The sequence below is a fragment of the Mesocricetus auratus genome, unplaced genomic scaffold, assembly GCF_017639785.1.
Source record: "Mesocricetus auratus isolate SY011 unplaced genomic scaffold, BCM_Maur_2.0 Super-Scaffold_100008, whole genome shotgun sequence".
NCBI lineage: Eukaryota > Metazoa > Chordata > Mammalia > Rodentia > Cricetidae > Mesocricetus > Mesocricetus auratus.
Window position 1 is genome coordinate 72,242,642 of NW_024429192.1, and position 20,192 is coordinate 72,262,833.

The window sequence follows — 20,192 nt, forward strand, 5'->3', positions numbered from 1 at the left end:
GGTTATGACCCACAAGTTGAGAACCACCACTCTAAGCTGGACAGTGATGTCACATATCTTTAATGCCAGCACTAGGGAGGCAGAGGCAGACAGATTTCTGTGAGTTCACAGCCAGTAGGGTGTACAGAGCAAGTTCCAGAACATCCAAGACTACATAGAGAAATCCTATATCAAAAATCAAAAAAAGAGAGAGAGAAGGAAGGAAGGAAGGAGGGAGGGAGGGAGGGAAGGAAGGAAGGAAGGAAGGAAGGAAGGAAGGAAAGAAGGAGGGAGGGAGGGAGGGAGGGAGGGAGGGAAGGAAGAAGGGAGAGAAGGAAGGAGGGAAGGAAGGGAAGGCAAGGCAAAGAACCATTGATCTACATATTATGAAATGAATTTAATATATTGACTTTGAATCCTTCTAAGCATGACAATAATATTCTTTCTCAACTAATGTTCTTATGTTATATTTTGTCTCTACTGATGTTTCTAGTTTTATGGGTTATCATCGGTGTTCTCAGGAAGTAGATAGTAACATGGACTTGGCAATCAGAATTAAACCCAAATTCTGGAGCTGCCATTCACACAACTTCAGGCATCCTCTCTAAGTGCACTGCTTAGTAGGGAGACAAGAACCTAAATGAGACATCTGCAATCAAAATGAGACAATAGTATCTGAAATTCAAGGCACAGAGTCAGACCCACAACTATTCAGCACACAGTAGCTGCTATTTTATATATAAACAAATGAAAAACAACTGTAAGTTTTGAAAACACATGCTAATTCTACTAACTGCAATGCAAACACATAACTCCATGATTTATATCTATATGAAAATGTATACATATTGTTAATATGTGTATCCAGCATTATGTAACTTTATCATTTTAAATATTACTTATAACAAAGACCCAATGAATTCTGATGGGGTGACAAACTAAGATATATTCATTAACAAACTCAAGGATATTTTTATTTGATTAGTTGACTTGGAATATTTAATTTTCGTTTGCTTTGCTTATTTTGGTTTGCTGAGTAGTTCAGGTTGGCCCTGAACACCTTTTGCCTCAGCTTCCTGAATTCTGGTATTACAAGCATGCAAGTTATAACTGGCTAACAAAGCCTTTGAGGACCAATGCCATTCCTCCACACCATTCCTTTCCTTCAATTGTTTTTTCTTGTAAGACAAATACATACAAGTATGTTGTGAGTATGTGATTCAAATTGCTAGACTGTCATTCAAAACCTGATTTCTCATCATGTACACTATCAACCTAAAACTCAATCTACTGTTTATTGAAACTAGACTTATGTAATAAATCTAGAGTTACCCTGTTTTCAAGTATGCTCCATTACCTGTATTATGTCTTGCAATATATCCCAGCGCCCAAGCTGCAGCCTCCTTGACTCCAGGGTCAAAATCCTCCAAGCATATCACCAATGTGTCCAGAGCTCCACAATCAACTATGGCCTGGGCCAGCTGAGGGGAATGTTTACCAACTGCTCTCAGGACAAAGGCAGCTGCTTTCTTGTAGAAACGCTTTCAGGGAAAAGAGAAGAACAGACCAAAAACAAGTTTAAAATTACATTAAGGAATACTCAACAGATATGGAATACAAAAGAGAAAATTTAACCTGAAAAATCACTTTGGTTCTTTGAAATTCTCCCATTGCTCCTCTTTGGCAAACTGAAAATAAGGTATGTTTAAAATTATATTTTCAAGTGTCTTACACTTAAGTATGTATTTGGAAATAGTAAAAGTCAAATATAAAAGAATGTTTTCCATAATTTCACAGATATTTCATGATACTGAAGGCATTATTTAACTCATGGGAGCACTGTGATTGTTCAAATATGTCACTGTACTCTGCAAACTAATTCATTTCCTTTACTTGCCTGCAGTCTGTAAGCATGGAAAGACTTTCATGACCTCAATTAATTTTTCTGGTATCCCAAGTTATCTTGAAATAACAACCATATTTCAAGATGCTCATATCAGTAACCACATAAACATAAAGGAAAAATAATCATATATTTTAATTTTCTCCTGATAAGGAAATGAGCTAAACAGTAGAATATAAGTTGTTTGACCCTTTTAGAAATGTGCCCACAGATCTCCAGGGATGTTAATCACACATGATGGTCCTCTCAAAGGAAAGGAAATGAAACCTGTATTTCCATCCAGAAGGCTGGAAATTGGGGATTAACAGCCTGGTGATCTGCCTTATCAAAAGGGCCAGGCCACATGAAGCTCCCACGACCAGGACTGTAGGCAGTCAGTAGCCTAAATGACCTGTATGCTATCTTATCCTATGACTGATGATAACCTTCCCATGCCAGATCCTCCTCTGGCCTCTTAAGCTAAATATATATAGCTTATCTCCAAAACCCATCTTCTTGGAAGAAATGACACATAGCAATGCAATTATTCTCCTTGGACAGCAGGGATTGTATTATACCAGGAAACTGTTTTTTCCAAATCATATCATGTTTAAATACACTGGCAATAAGCCACCTGGCATCAGACTCTCCACAAGATCTTCTCTAAGTTGGGCTGAACAGATTTTTCACTCGTAGCTTTTCAAGGTTCATTTGCTGCCAACCATGATGCTTGCAGGGATCCCTGCAATTGGCACCCAATGTGGGGCATAAAACTCAGGAGAAGGCAAGAAAAGGTTTCTTAAGTAGAGATCATGGATACAGAAAACTTGAGCCTTTGTGGAAAGGGTTCAAGACCTTCAATGATAGTAGGATCAACCTGAGTTCTTCTCAGTCCTTGGCAACAAAGCATTTTGCACAAGTATTGAAATGTCTGTTAATATCCACAAAAACAAAATAATTCATGGCTAAAGTTCCACAACTTTATATGAATAGGAACTAATGTAAAGGGAGTTCATGGAAGGGAAGAGAAAATCTTTGTCAATTATTTTTATAAAATGGAGATTCTTTTGCTGGACACATCTTGGCAGGGTAGGCAGAATGGACTCTGCAGCCACTGGACTTCAGGCAAATCACACACTTTGGGGCTTTCCCTCCTTCATGATCTGACTGGAGCTCAAAGCTCTGTGGTTGCTTGCTTCCTGCCAGCCTTTCCCACACACAGCGTGCCAGGCAGAGTGGTAACACTTGAGTTCCTCAGAGTGGTGGGTGGGCCTCTACCGCCTGCAGCATGACCTAGCGTGGCTCCCCAAAGCTTAGTTTTTTTGTTTGTTTGATTTTTGTGTGTTTACTTTTTGATTGCTTCCCTCACATTGGGAATAACTCCATATAGATTGATAAATCATTTCTTCATGGGAGAAAAAAATTAAAACAAGCCCAACTTCTAGCACAGAACAATTGCAGCTAAACCAAAGTTAGTTAAATTTCCAGGATACTGGTCATTCAACATAGGGAAGACATTCTCCTCTCCTCCTCATCAAATCAATGCTTAAATGTGTGCTTGGCTTTCATGGTAAATAAACTAAAAGAGCAAAACTTTAAATTTCAGGCAATGTTAGATCGTCTGTCTCAGAGTGCACTACAGGTATGCACAGTGCCTCTCCCTAACTAGTCAGCTACATAGCACAGCCCCAAGCATGATCCAGGATCCTGGAAACCCCAGAGAAATACCATTGCATCATCTAGAACTTTGTCAAATAGCTCTCTATACATTTCCTTTCTAGGATTCTCATTATAATTAAATATTAATAATGGTCCCACTTATGCTAGCAAATGATTTGAGGAAATTTAATATTAACATGCTACTGAAATCCCTTACTACCCACAGAGTCAAGATATTGTGGAATGACACCATCATGTACTTAATTGTCAAATTATAAAAAGGGGGGGTAATTGCATCCACCTAGATCCTCATATACTTTGCTACATTTAGTTATAATAACTTTAAATTTAAAAATTCACATTAAAGGATAATGCTTTTTCTGCAGCCCCAAAACATTTGCACTAAAGGAGAAAAAAAATAAAGGAAATGCTAAATAAAAAGAAAGAGTCCGATGTTCCTTTCTAACATCGAAGTGAGGATATGCTTGTATCTTTACAGAAAATGAACAAAGTCCCAGATGGCTCCTGATTTAATGCATTCAACCAAGACCTCCAGAGACCACTGGACAAATGAAACATAGAGAACATAGATGACACATTCATCAAAAGAAGACACTCCAAGAGAACGAATAAGTGGATATCTTGGTAGACATCAGGACTTTAACTCATTAGTCTGAAACTTTGGGGAAACAGCTAGGACACTATAGAATTGACCCAAAAATGATGCTGCTGCTTGAACAGTTGAGACAGTATGTACAAGTGCAAGCTCAAGACAGACAAATTCTAGCACTGAGAGGAGGGGTGGACATGAAGTTCCACCCTAGCCAAGGAGCAACTGATAGCTGTTGGGAGAAGGAAAGTCAGTTCTTTTTGAGGCTGCAGCTTGGATATTCACCATCATCTATTGAAAGCCACACATCCAAGAGTATGTGACATTACAAACTGGACTTGATTCTTTTGAAGGGACATAGTTGATCAGGTTGAGTTGGGTGGGTGGGGAAGGAAAGATGGGCTTTGGAAGAGTTGGGGGAAAGTGAGTATAATCAAAACATATTGTACAAAATTTTAAAAAAAAATACAATCTGAGGGGAAAATAGTGAAAACAAATCACCAGTATGTGAATTTTAAATATTGCTTCACATTTATATATCCTACATACAAATTTTATTTTAGTAAAGAATGAAATTTTGAATATAAACCATGGAGTAACAAATTACTCTTCGTGTGTGTGTGTGTGTGTGTGTGTGTGTGTGTGTGTGTGTGTGTGGTGTGTGTGTGTATAATGTATGAGAATTCAAAAATATGTAGGAAATATTTGACTACAATACTTTTACAGTTAAAATGGCATACTTATAATAATGTAAAACTTTTTAATCATGCTGCAATAACCCACTTTATTACCAATTATGAGTTTTTAATAGTGACTATGAAAAAGTGAGTACATGACCCAGCACCTGCTTTGAAAGTCTTCTGTTTATATAGACAAAAACAAGGAAAATGCAAACCACAAGAAGTAAATATGCCAACAATATTTTACCAAGATGTGTCTATAATTCAGCATATGTCTCTAACATAAAAATGTAATATTAGTAATAGTGTTTTACTGTGGCATATTTTCTTCAGTTTTAACAAATTGTCAGACTTGGTCCTCCAGAGAAGAGGAAAGGGACAAGATCTCCTGAGCTAATAGATACAGTATTTTGTTTAGCTATTCAGTTGTTGATGGCTTTGTGCTGTTTACACACCCAGACCGCTGAGTAGTACTGTCTGAGCATGTGTCACACACTTTAGTGCTTTTGGATGTGCAATGGGAAGGAAAGTTGCTCCATAAGATTACAATCTTATTGGGGCATTGATCTTGTTTTATGTTGCCACATGGCTTGTCACAGAAATTGTACCATTTTATGTGCCTATCAACAGCACATGGGGGTTTCAGTTTTTCTTCATCATCACTAACACTGGTTTCCCTTTTTAATTACTTTTCATTGTGGTCATGCTAGTAGATGTGAGGTGTTGTAATCGCTAATGCCATTGAGCTCCTTCTCACATGCTGTTGACCATTTCCAGGTTTCCTTTGGGAAAATATTCAAGTCCTTTGCCTACTTTTCAGTTGAGCTATGCTTCATATGCAAGTAGAAATTTAGTCTTAAAGATCTCAAGAAAAGTTGATGTTAGACTTAGGTTATGATAAACTTAGAGTGTAATGGATAGTCTAAAATGCTTAAATTCTAAACTATTGTATAAACTAATTGGTGACACTGTAGAGAAAAAATACTGTATCATATGGGGTTTGGGGAGGACACATTCAGAAGGCACATGTAATGCTTGTCTACTTCGCAAAAAAAAAAAAAGTTGCTTATCAACCCTTTCATTAAAGGTGTACTCTCCCTTCAGGACTTACTCTTCCCACTAACCACCTTCATGTAAGGATGGCAGAAAGAAAGAATTTATTTGTCTGAAGTCTTTACACTCTTGCCTCAGCCAGATCCTATAGCTCTGTCCAAAGCTCCCATGTACACACACACTACTTTATGCATGCCTCAAACAATTTCTTTTACATAGTCCCCATAAATTAACAATGACAGAGAGAAGCTGCCTACCACACCCAACTCAAAATAATCTAAACATTCCAATGCCTTCAAACCTACAATCATGCCCAAATTATCATTTTTACCTAAAACCAAAAATACATAAATTATTTTGGAAAAATTCTTACATTTTGTTCTGCCAATGAATAAACAAGCTGTGGAAGAATGTCGCCTTTCACGACTGCTTCTGCTAAGTCATCATTGTAATTGGCCAATCTGCCCAGAGCCAAAGCAGCAGTCTGTTGAATTGTTGGGACCACATCCAGAAGAAGAGGCCTCAGCAAAGACATTACACCTGAGTTAAATTGGGAAAAACAGAAGTCAGCAAAATTGTTATTAGAAAACAAAACATGGGAGCTCAGTGTTTAAGAGCTCTTGCTGGTCTTGAAGGGAACCTGCATTCACTTCCAAGTAACCCCATGGCAGCTTACAACTGTCTGTAACTTCAGTTCCTAGGTATTTGACAACCTCTTCTGGCCTCCTCAGAAACTAGGCATACATATGGTATACATACATACATACATACATACATACATACATACATACGTGCAGGCAAAACACATATACACAGCCTGCTGTTGGTGGCACATGCCTTTAATCCCAGCACTCAGAAGACAGAGGCAAGCAGATCTCTGAGTTCGACACCAGCCTGGTTTACAGAGAGAATTCCAGGACAACCTCCAAAACAATACAGAGAATCCCTGTTTCTAAAAAAAACCACATATACACATAAAATTAAACATATTTTAAAACATGGTTTAGCATATACACACAAAAGTCAGGTATATTTCTGATAGGTCTGCCTTTATATGTTACCTGAGTTTTTTCCTTTGCAGTTCTTAATATTCTTTTTTATTCTATACATTTAGTATTTTCATTATTATATGGCAAGGGAACTTTTTTTGTTGTTCAGTGTATTTGGTATTCTGTAACCCTCTTGTTTTTTTATAGGCATATCCTTCTTTAGACTGGGAAAGTTTTCTTCTATTATTTTGTTGAATATATTTTCTGTGCCTTTGAGCTGAACTTCTCTTTCTTCCATCCCTATTATTCTTAGCTTTGGTCTTGTCATGGTGTCCCAGATTTCCTGGATATTTTGTGTCAAGAATTTGTTGGATTTAACATTTTTTGACCAATGAATCTATTTCCTGGATCTTATCTTCAAAGTCTGAGATTCTCTCTTCCATCTCTTGTATTCTGTTTGTTATGCTTGCAGCTGTAGTTCCTGTTCACTTACCAAGAGTTTCCATTTCCATAATTCCCTCAGTTGTGTTTTCTTTATTGCCTCTATTTCAATTTTCAAGTCTTGAACTGATTGCTTCACCTGTTATTGTTTTTTCTTGGTTTTCTTGGCTTTCTTTAAGAGATTTATTGATTTCTTCTACTTATATTTGTCTTTTCCTCCATTTCTTTAAGGGAATATTTCATTTCCTCTTTAAGGATATGTATTCACTCATAAGTTAATATTAGACATAGAACAAAGAATAACAAGTCTACAATCTACATCCCCAGAGAAGCTAGGAAACAAGGAAATCCCTAAGAGAGACATACACAGACCATCACCACCACCACCACCCCAGAGAAGGGGAAAGGGACAAGATCTCCTGAGTAAATTGGGAGAATGGGGGAGGGGATGGGAGGAGAGGGAGGTTGGAGAAAGTTCAAGCAGAAGGAGAGGGGAAGGAGAACATAAGGGATCAGGAAGTTGGAATTGAGGACAAAACAGAGAAGGAGAACAAGGAAAGAAATACTTTAATAAAGGGAGCCATTATGGGTTTAAAGAGAAATCTAGCACTAGGGAAATCTCCAGGGATCCACAAGAATGACCCCTCCAACTATGAATATAAGCAATAGTGGACAGACTATTTTTAATGCCCTTCCCCTATAATGAGAGTGATGACTACCTTAAATGCCATCATAGAGCCTTCATCCAGTAATGACGGAAGCAGAAGCAGATTCACAGCTAAGCACTGCACCCAACTTCTGGAATCCAGTAGTAGACAGGGAGGAGTGATGAGCAAAGGGGTCAAGACCTTGTTTGGAAACCCACACAAACAGCTGACCTGAGCAAGTGGGAGCAAGTGGGAGCTCACAGACCCAAGTCTGGCAGCTGGTGAACCAGCATAAGACTGAACCAGGACCCCTGAGAGTGGGTGTCAGTCGGGGGGACTGAGTAGTCTATGGGGCCTTTAGCAGGGGGAACCAGTAATTATCCCTAACACATGAATGGGATTTGGGAGCCCATATCCTATGGAGGGATACTCTCTCATTCTAAATAAATGGGGGAGGACCAAGGTACTGTCCCAAATGATGTGACAGATTTTGGTGATTCCCCATGGGAGATTTAACCCTCTCTGAGGAAGAGGAGAACCATCGAAGTATTGGACCTATTTGCACCCATCAGAAGGAAATCTTGAACCCATACACACCAGGAGAGGAAGAGACTCCTCCTGCACCCACTGGAAGAAGGGATGGGAAGAAGACAATGTAAAAACAACAACAGAAAAACCAATGTGACAACACCAGAGTTTAGGGACTCTACAGCAGCAAGACCTGAACATCTCAACACAGATGAAGCAGAAGAGAATGACCTTAAAAACAACATCATGAAAATGATAAATGCCCTCAACGAGGATATGAGAAAATTCCTTAAAGAAATGGAAGCAAAAACAAACAAAAATCAAAGAAATCAACAAATCTCTTAAAGAAAACAAGGAAAACCAAGAAAAACCAATCAAACAGATGAAGGAAACAATTTTTTTTGGTTTTTTACGAGACAGGGTTTCTCTGTATTGTTTCGGAGGCTATCGGTCCAGCCCAGCCTCGAACTCACAGAGATCCGCCTGCCTCTGCCTCCCGAGTGCTGGGATTAAGGGCGTGCACCACCACCGCCCGGCTGAAGGAAACAATTTAAACAGTTCAAGACATGAACACTGAAATACAGACAACAAAAAAAACTGAGGGAATGCTGGAAATAGAAAAGCTGGGTAAATGATCAGAAACTACAGTTGCAAGCATAACCAACTAAATACAACAGATAGAAGAGAGAATCTCAGGTGTTGAAGATATACTAAGAGAAATAGATTCATCAACCAAAGAAAATTTTAAGTCCAACAAATCCCTAACACAAAATAACCAGGAAATAAGGGACAGTGTTGAAAGACCAAACCTAAGAATAATAGGTGTAGAAAAAGGTGAAGAAACCCAACTCAAAGATGCAGAAAACATATTCAACAAAATCGTAGAAGAAAACTTTCCTAACCTAAAGACATGCCAATGAATGTATAAGAAGCTTACAGAAAACCAAATAGAGTGAACCACAAAGAAAGTCCCCTCACCACATAATAATCAAGACCCCAAATATACAGAATAAAGAATATTAAGAAGAGCTAAGGGAAAAGGCCATGTGACATATAAAGGGAAAACTATCAAAATTACACCTGACTTCTCCATGGAAACTCTGAAAGCAAGAAGGCCCTAGATAGATATTCTACCAACATTAAGAGACCACAGATGCCAGCCCAGACTGCTATACTCAGCAAAGCTTTCAATCACTATAGATGAAGAAAACAAGATATTACATGACAAAACCAGATTTGAATAATACATATCCACTAACCCAGCCCTATAGAAAGTTCTGGAAGGAAATCCCCAACCCAAGGGAGTTACCTACAACCAGAAAAACATAGGCAATAGATATTCCCACTTTACCAACAGCCAAAAGAAAAAAAGGGGGGTGGAAATCCACACACAATTCCAACAACAACAACAAATCCAAAACAAACAAGAATTAACAATCAATGGTCATTAATATCCCTCAATATTAATGGTCTTAACTCACCCATAAAAAGACAAAGACTAACAGAATGGATACAAAGACAGAATCCATCCTTCTACTGCATATGACAAACACACTTCAGCCTCAAAGACAGACATTACCTCAGAGTTAAGGTTTGGGGAAAGACTTTGCAATCAAATGGACCCAAGAAAGAAGCAGAGATAGCAATTCTAATATCTAAAAATTAGACTTTAAAATAAAATCAATCAAAAGAGATGAGGGAGGTCACTTCATACCCACACAGGAGAAATTCATTAGGATGAAGTTTCATTTCTGAACATCTATGCCCCAAATACAAAGGCATCCACATCCATAACAGAAACATTGCTAAAACTCAAATCACACATAAAACCTCACAGACTTATAATGGGAGATTTCAACACCCCACTCTCACCACTAGACAAAACCACCAGACAGAAACTTAACAAAGAAGCAAAGGAACTAATAGCAGTTATGACCCAATTGGGTTTTACAAACATCTATAGAACATTCCATCCAAATAAAAAAGAATATACCTTCTTCTCAGCACCACGTGGAACCTTCTCAAAAATCGACCACATACTTGTACCTCAACAGGTACAAAAAATTGGAATAACACCATGTATCTTATAAGACCACATGCATTTAAACTAGAATTCAACAACACAAATTGCAGAAACCCTACAAACTCATGGAAATTGAATAATGCACAATTGCACCATTCCTGGGTCAAAGAAGAAATAAAAAACAAAATTAAAGACTTCCTAGAATTCAATGAGAAGGAACACAACATAGCCAAAACTATGGGACACTTTGAAAGCAGTGCTACGAGGGAAGTTCATAGCAATAAGTGCCCACATGAAGAAACTGGAGAATAGTTACACTAGAGAATTAACAGCACAGCTGAAAGCTCTAGAACACAAAGAAGCAAACTCACCCAGGAGGATTAGATGCCAGGAAATAATCAATCTGAGGGCTGAAATCAATAAAGTAGAAACTAGGAAAACAACACAAAGAATCAATGCAACAGAGGTGGTTCTTGAGAAAATCAACAACCTTTATCCAAACTTACCAAACAACAAAGTGGGAACATGCAAATTAACAAAAGCAGAAACGGAGGTGAGCTTGGGTCCCCTTGGGACTGCTCCCCCATCCATCACCCACTCTCTCAATCTTCCAGGGCTGCTCCTGGCAGCCAGAGGACCCGCCCACACAAGAAAGGCATCAGTCCTTCCAGACCCACCTTCTGGCGTCCCCAGCTTCAGTTTCAGGAAAGGAGACCAGTGGAGACAGGAAGACCCCACCTGCACCCACTGGAAGAAGAGATGGGAAGAAAACAGAATAAGAGCTCACTCAGCAATAGAAAGACCAGCATGACTCCACCAGAATCTAGAGACCCCACACCAGCAAGACCTGAAAAGCACTACATAGATGAAGCAGAAGAGACAGACCTTAAAAATTATTTTATGTAGATGACAGAGACCCTCAAAGAGGAAACAAGGAAATCCCTTAAAGAAATAAAAGAAAAAACAAACAAAAAAATACATGAAATAGGGGAAAAGACAAACCAAAAAATTCAAGAAATAAATAAGTCTCTCAAAGAATCTAAAGAGTACTAAGAAAAAACAACCAAACAAATGAAAGAAACAACTCAAACAGTTGAAGGATTGAAAGCTGAAGTAGAAACAAAAAAGAAAACACAGAATGAGAGGATGCTGGAAATAGAAAAGCTGGGTAAATGATCAGGAACTACAGATGCAAGTATCACCAATAGAATGCAAGAAATAAAAGAAAGAATCTCGGGTATTGAAAACTCATTAGAGGATATACAGTCATCAACCAAAGAAAATCTCAAAACCAACAAATCATTAACACAAAATATCCAGGAAATATGGGACACCGTGAAGAAGCCAAACCTGAGAATAATAGGTATAGAAGAAGGCAAAGAAATACAGCTCAAAGGTACAGAAAACATATTCAACAAAATCATAGAAGAAAACTTCCCTAACCTAAAGAAGGATATGCCTATGAAAATACAAGAATCTTACAGAACACCAAATAGGCTGGACCAGAAGAAGTCACCTCACCACATAATAATCAAAACATCAAACCTACAGAGTAAAGAGAAAATATTAAGAGCAGCTTAAGAAAAAGACCAAGTAACAAATACAGGCAGACCTATCTGAATTATACCTGACTTCTCAGTGGAAACTATGAAAGCCAGAAGATCCTGGACAGATGTCCTACAAACGCTAAGGAAACAAGGATGCCAGCCCAGACTACTATATCCAGCAAAGCTTTCAATTTCCATAGATGAAGAAAACAAAATATTTCATGACAAAGCCAGATTTAAACAATACGTATGTATAAATCCAACTCTACAGAAAGTGCTGGAAGGAAAACCTAGACCCAACAAAGATAACTACACTCACAAAGACATAGGCAATAGATAATCCCACTTTACCAAACACCAAAAGAAAAAGGGAGGAGAACCTACACACAATAACTCCACTACCAATAAATCAAGCACAAACAAGAATCATCAATCAATGGTCATTAATATCCCTCAATGTCAATGGTCTCAACTTGCCTATAAAAAGATACAGACTAGAATAATGGATAAGACAGAACCCATCCTTCTGCTGCATACAAGAAACAAATCTCAACGTCAAAGACAAACGTTACCTCAGAGTAAAGGGTTGGGAAAAGATTTTCCAATCAAACGGGCCTAATAAACAAGCAGGTGTAGCAATCCTAATATCTAACAAACTAGACTTCAAATTAAAATCAATAAAAAGAGATGAAAAAGGACATTTCATATTCATCAAAGGAAAAGTCCATCAAGATGAAGTCTCAATTTTGAACATCTATGCCCCAAATGCAAAAGCACCTACATTCATGAAAGAAACATTACTAAAGCTCAAATCGCACATAAAATCTCACACACTAGTAGTAGGAGACTTCAACACTCTGCTCTCACCGCTAGACAGGACCTCCAGACAGAAAAATAACAAAGAAACAAAAGAACTAATAGAAGTTATGACCCAACTGGGTTTAACAGACATCTACGGAACATTCCACCCAAACACAAAGGGATATACCTTCTTCTCGGCACCACATGGAACCTTCTCTAAAATTGACCACATAATAGGAAACATAGCAAATCTCCAAAGATATCAGACCACTATGCATTAAAATTAGAATTCAACAATAACACAAATCACAGAAATACTACAAACTCATGGAAATTGAACAATGCACAATTGCACCATCCCTGGGTAAAGAAAGAAATTAAAGACTTTCTGGAATTCAATGAGAATGAAGACACAACATACCCAAACTTATGGGGCACTCTGAAAGCAGTGCTGAGAGGAAAGTTTATAGTACTAAATGCCCACATGAAGAAACTGGAGAACAGTCATGCTAGAGAATTAATAGCACAGCTGAATGCTCTAGAACAAAAAGAAGCAAACTCACCCAGGAGGAGCAGACACCTGGAAGTAATCAAATTGAGGACTGGAATCAATCAAGTAGAAACCAGGAAAACATTGCAAAGAATCAATGAAACAAGAATTTGGTTCTTTGAGAAAATCAACAAAATAGACAAACCTCTGCCCAAACTAACCAAAAGACAGAGAGAGAGCATGCTAATTAACAAAATCAGAAATGAAAAGGGGGACATAACAATGGACTCTGTGGAAATCCAGAGAATCATCAGGGCATACTTTGAAAATCTGTACTCCACAAAATTCGAAAATTTAAAGGAAATGGACAATTTCCTGGATAGATATCACTTGCCAAAACTAAATCAAGAACAGATAAGCAATCTAAACAGACCTGTAACCCTTAACAAAATAGAAGCAGTCATCAAAAGTCTCCCAACCAAAAAAAAAAAGCCCATGCCCAGATGGCTTCAGTGTAGAATTCTACCAGAAACTCAAAGAAGAGCTAATTCCAATATTCCTCACAGTATTCCACACAATAGAAGTGGGAGGCTCACTACCAAACTCTATTTAATAGGCTATAAATACCTTGATACCCAAGCCACACAAAGACAAAGACGCAACTAAGAAAGAGAACTATAGACCAATTTCCCTCATGAATATCGATGCAAAAATACTCAATAAAATACTAGCAAATCGGATTCAAGAACACATCAGAAAAATCATCCACCATGATCAAGTAGGCTTCACCCCAGGAATGCAGGGAGTGTTCAACATTAAAAAATCTGTCAATGTAATCCACCATATAAACAAACTGCAAAAGAAAAACCGCATGATCATCTCACTAGATGCTGAAAAAGCTTTTGACAAAATCCAGCACCCTTTCATGATAAAAGTCCTAGAGAGATCAGGGATAACAGGAATATACCTGAACATAATAAAAGCAATATTCAGTAATCCAACAGCTAACATCAAACTAAATGGAGAGAAACTCAACGCAATTCCTCTAAAATCAGGAACAAGACCAGGCTGTCCATTTTCTCCATATCTCTTCAATATTGTACTTGAGCTAAAGAAATACGACAACAAAAGGAGATCAAGAGGATACAAATTGGAAAGGAAAAAGTCAAACTTTCACTATTTGCAGATGATGTGATAGTTTACATAAGTGACCCGAAAAACTCCGCAAGGGAACTCCTAGAACTGATAAACACCTTCAGCAACATGGCAGGATACAAGGTTAACTTAAAAAATCAGTGGCCCTACTACATACAGATGATAAAATGGCTGAGAAGGAAATCAGAGAAACATCGCCCTTTACAATAGCCATAAACAGCATCACATATCTGGGGATAATGTTAACCAAATAAGTGAAAGACCTGTATCACAAGAACTTTGAGTCTTTAAAAAAGAAATTAAAGAAGACATCAGAAAATGGAAAGATCTCCCATGCTCTTGGATTAGTAGGATCAACATAGTAAAAATGGCAATCCTGCCAAAAGCAATCTACAGATTCAATGCAATCCCCATTTATATACCAGCACAATTCTTCACAGACCTTGAAAGAACAATAATCAACTTTGTATAGAAAAACAAAAGACCCAGGATAGCCTAAACAACCTTATTCAACAAAGCAACATCTGGAGACATCACCATCCCTGACTCCAAGCTCTATTATAGAGTTGTAATCCTGAAAACAGCTTGGTATTGACACAAAAATAGACAGGTAGACCAATGGAATAAAACTGAACACCCCGATATTAACCCATACATGTATGAATATCTGATCTTTGACAAAGAAGCTAAAAATATACAAATGGAAAAAAGAAAACATCTTCAACAAATGATGCTGGCATAACTGGATGCTGGCATGTAGAAGACTGCAGATAGATCGATCCATGTCTATCGCCATGCACAAAGCTTAAGTCCAAATGGATCAAAGACTTCAACATAAATCCAACCACACTGAAACTCTTAGAAGAGTTTATATGCTTATTTCATTTATATGTATATGTAACAGTGATGATTAAAGAGGAGGAGGACAGGAATTTAGAAAGCAAGGGAGACAGAAATGGGAGGAGACCCACTCGTGTGTGTGTGTGTGTGTGTGTGTGTGTGTGTGTGTGTGTGTGTGTGTGTGTGTGTGTTTCTGAGAGTGCATGAGTGCAGGTGCCTGTGGAGGCTAGAGGCATTGGACACCATGGAGCTAGAGTTATGGATGGTTGTAAGCCCTTTGATCTGGGTGCTGGGAATCAAACTCCAGTTCTCAGGAAGAACAGTGTAAGTTCCTAATGGCTGAGCCATCTCTTAAGCCCCAAAACAGTCAATCTTTTAATGACATCATCTTATAAATTGTTACTAATTTAGTGGTGGCCAGGGTTAGGGACAGAAGGAGGTAGGTGTGATTTTAAAACATGGCAATGCAGCCGGGTGGTGGTGGCGCACGCCTTTAATCCCAGCACTCGGGAGGCAGAGGCAGGTGGATCTCTGGGAGTTCGAGGCCAGGCTGGACCGACAGCCTTGAAAACAATACAGAGAAACCCTGTCTCGAAAAACCAAAAAAAAAAAAAAGGCAATGCAAAAGTGCTGTATACTAATCTAAAAGTAATGTATACTGGGTATAATGATGGTGAGTACACATGAGATAAAATTACATGGGATGAAATATACAGAAGATAGTGTGACTGGGGAGATGTGGATTAAATTAATGAATTTCTGTCAATATCAGCATCATAATTGTAATAACAATAAATTTTGGTATATGTAACTAGAGGAAGGTAAATGGAGGGTATAGGGTACATGAATCTATACTTATCCCAAAAGTTTAAAAATTAAAGATAAAAATTCGTTTCTCAATTCTAAATGCTTCCCTCACTACCTCTACCAATGAAAACAAACACCAACATCCCAGGGACAAAAGAAAGGACCAAAAGGTATGTAAGTATGTAAGTTAGTTTTAAAGACATCCAATAAGGAGGCTAGAGAGATGGCTTAGTGGATAAGAGCACTGGCTGCTCTTACATAGAACCTGGGTTCAAGTCCCAGTACCTACATGGCCGCTCACAACTATCAGGCAGAGGTGGCGCACACCTTTAATCCCAGCACTTGGGAGGCAGAGGCAGGTGGATTTCAGTGAGTTTGAGGCCATCCTGGTCTACAAAGTGAGTCCCAGGACATCCAGGACTGCTACACAGAGAAACCCTGTCTCAAAAAAACAAAAAAAAAAAGTTGAAAAAAATATTCTTTTAAAGAGAAGGATTGTTGTTTGTTTTTGTTTGTTTGTTTGTTTTGGTTTTTCAACAACAGGGTTTCTTTATGTAGCTTTGGAGCCTGTCCTGGCACTCAATCCTTAGACTAGGCTGGCCTCACAGACATACACCTGCCTCTACCTCCCAAGTGCTAGGATCAAAGATGTTCAAAAGACAAGGTTTTTAAAGACAAAATAAGGATAGCAATCTCAGCGTTCAGTTGGTGGCTCATGTTTGATCTGGGCAAGTGACACCCCTCCTTCCTCTCTCCCTTCACCCCTGCCTCTGCTTCTTCTCACACTCCTCTCCCTCTCCTCCCTCCCCCTTCACCCCTGCCTCTGCTTCTTCTCACACTCCTCTCCCTCTCCTCCCTCCCCGTTCTCCAGTTCCTCTCTTCCTCACTATGCTCCTCTCCTTTCTCCCTCCCTCTCCTCTCTCCCTCTACCTACCTCCCTCTCTCCCTGCCTCACTAGATCAGATCTTTGCCTACTTCTCTAGGAGCACAGCATTTCTTTCTCCCTAAGCAAGACCAAAAGTACTGTGAAGTCTGGAATTTCTCTATTGTAAGAACACCTAAGATGGCCATTATAGGTTTAAAGCGAAATCTGGCACTAGGGAAATGTTCATAGATCTACAAGGATGACCCCAACTAAGAACCTAAGCAATAGTGGAGAGGCTACCTTAAATGTCCTTCCCCAATAATGAGATTAATGACTACCTTATATGTCATACTAGAGCCTTCATCCAGTGTAAAAAGAAGCTTTTCCTTGAGAGAAGCCTTTCTGCCAGCCTGGTTCTAGAGCCGCATCAGTCCCAAATAAACACACAGGAGGCAATATTAATTATGAAGCTGTTGGCCTTGCTTGTTTCTTACTGGCTAGCTCTGACTTAAGTAATTACCCCATAATTGTTAATCTAAGTATTTCTCTTACCGGAGAATAGTTCCGGGCTTCCTACCCCATGGCAGTTACATCTCGAACTCTCTGTGTTTCTCCTTCCCAGAATCCTCCTGGACTCCTAGTCCCACCTATCTAGATTCCTATTGGCCAGCAGTGCTTTATTAACAAATGTACAGGACTTCCCCCATCAATCCAGTGGCTGATTGAAGCAGAAGCAGACACCCATAGCTAAACACTGAACTGAACTCCTGGAATCCAGTTGCAGAGAGGGAGGAGTGATGAGTAAAGGGGTCAAGACCGGGCTGGTAAAACCCACAGAAATAGCTGACCTGAACAAGGGGGAGCCCATGGACCCCAGACTGATACCTGGGAAACCAGCATAGGACTGATCCAGACCTCCTGAACATGGGTGTCAGTGAGGAGGCCTCAGCAATCTATGGAGCCTCTGGTAGTGGATCAGTATTTATCCCTAGCATACGAATGGACTTTGGGAGCTCATTCCACATAGATGGATACTCTCTCAGACTAGACACATGGGGGAGGGCCTAGGCCCTGCTCCAAAGGATATGATAGACTTTGAAGATCCCCCATGGGAGGCCTCATCCTCCCTGGGGAGCAGAAGAGTTAGGGGACTAGTGGGGGGGAAGGGGAGGAGGGAAGGAGAGGGAACTGAGATTGAAATATAAAACAAGTTTGATTCTAATTTAAATTTAAAAATAGAGAAATAAAAAAAGAAAGGTAAAAAAAAAAGCCTAAGATGGTCAAAAGTTGGTAAGAGGGAGGAAGGAGATGGCTTGGTGAGCAAAGTGCTTGCTGGGATAGCTTAAAGATGCCCAGCACCCACAAAAAGACAGGGCATGGTGGCAAGCTGTGAGGATGCTAACAGCCAGTCCTGCAGAAATGGCAGGGTTCAGATTCCTGTGTGAGGAAGGCATGCCTATACCAACCACAGCAGTGCCTGGCAGAAACCAGGACATATGCGTGCACAGGGCTCATGGGTACAATGGGTCTGGTTGGATTGACATCTATGCAAAGGGACTTCCAGACAGTTCATACTGCTTTTAATCAACCTGACAACCTGACTGGTTTCAGAGAAAATGGAAATAAAGACACCAAACCCTTTCACGCTCTTGGCCTCACCCACTAAGACTCCTAAGGGGACTGGATTGTACAGGAGGAACTTGGACATGTTCTCCTCTGGTTCCCAGGGCATGCGCACACGCACGCGCCTCAGCAGGCAAAGGACCCACGAGATCAGTAGGTGAGTGGCAGAGATACAGCAGATGCGAGCCAGGGCCTGGGAGGGGCAGGGCCAAGAGATAAAAGATTAAAGGTGAATTAAGTATGGAGTGGCAGGTCAGAGGGCATGGGAAATTAGGGACAGCGCAGGTTAGGGATGCCAAAGTGACCATCAGAGGCAGCAGGGCAAGAGCTGAGACAGGCGGGCAACGCATGGGGTGCAGGCTCACCTGCGTTCTGCAGCGTCTCGATGTTTTGGGGTCTGGTCGCCAGTTCTGCCACCATCTGCACGAATTGCGTCCGGGCTTTCTGGTACTGCTCGAACACTAAGGAGAGAGACCCAGTGGAGCCATTCCGTGGCCCGCGGCCCCAAACCCTCCCGAGAGCCCTCCGTCCCTGGCCATACCTTGAAGCACCTGCCGCTGGCTCATGGTGCAGCTGGTCCGCCAGGCGCAGCTGGTCCACAGATAACAGGACCTCCGCCACCTCCCGGCCTGCACCAGGATCCGTTCCTCTGTATATCTGTCTCCAGGGCAACCGACCCAAACCGGATGCAACCGCCAGCAGAGATCGTGACGTCACGGCTAGGGTGTCGGATACCTCGCGTACCGTGCGTGTAGCACCCACCTAGAGACGTGGGTTGTTGTTTTTGTTTTGGGTTTTGTTTTTATTTTGTTTTTGTTTTTTTCAGGCCAGCGACTGTCAGGAGGATACGGTCCTCTACACACCGGCCCAGAGTGGCTGGTGTGGAGCCTACAGTTGCCAGCGAGGGCTTATCGGGAGCAAACTGTAGCTGGGCTGTCAAGAACAACCAACCACGCATATCAACCACGATACAGTATTATCAAAGCACCCTTAACTCGGTGTTTTCTTTTTAGTGTATCCCTGGTATACATGACATTTTTGATGTCCGAGTTTCTGAAGGCTCACAACAACCGAATAGGTAATTACACTACAGCAAGTAAGTAGTCCGAGAGAGTCACTGGGGAAAGCAGAAGAGAAGATAATGTAATTAATATCTTACGGTCCAGGGTTATTTTTAATTAATAACAATTTTGTTATCTGTATTTCTTTGGACATTTTGTTTTTAAAGTCAAGCTTCATTTTGTGGCTGAGTGATGTTTCCAAATTGGGATGGGGGGAATATATTGAGCTCAATGAAGCCCAGTTTATTTTTTTTTACTTACTAAAAAATTATTCTTTGAAAGTTTTATACATGTATAAAATGTAACGATTTTTAAGTCATATACAATAGTGCCTCACAGTGTCTTAAACTGGCTTTGTAGGAATGAGATCAATTTCAGACATATTTCAGGTTAAATGTCCTTTTAAAAAAAGGGTTGCTTGCGTTGTCGCACAGTAGAACCACTGTGTGTGTGTGAGAGAGAGAGAGAGACAGACAGACAGACAGACAGACAGACAGACAGAGAGAGAGATG

General features: G+C 39.9%; 1 protein-coding gene across 2 annotated transcripts in view; it reads right to left on the reverse strand.

The window, feature by feature from the left end:
• The window catches only part of LOC101827344 (sperm-associated antigen 6), a 56,607-nt gene extending 37,301 nt beyond the window's left edge, over positions 1–19,306 (reverse strand). The window contains exons 1-4 of one of the 2 annotated variants that reach the window (XM_021231507.2): positions 19,161–19,306; positions 18,985–19,080; positions 6,237–6,403; positions 1,337–1,520 (exon numbers count right to left, since the gene is read on the reverse strand). In XM_021231507.2, coding sequence (XP_021087166.1) covers positions 1,337–1,520; positions 6,237–6,403; positions 18,985–19,080; positions 19,161–19,185 — 472 coding nt within the window. In that variant the 5' untranslated portion in view covers positions 19,186–19,306. The remainder of the gene's footprint in view (positions 1–1,336; positions 1,521–6,236; positions 6,404–18,984; positions 19,081–19,160) is intronic. The other variant, XM_005077574.4, reaches the window with a different exon arrangement.
• Between the last annotated feature and the right edge of the window lie 886 nt (positions 19,307–20,192).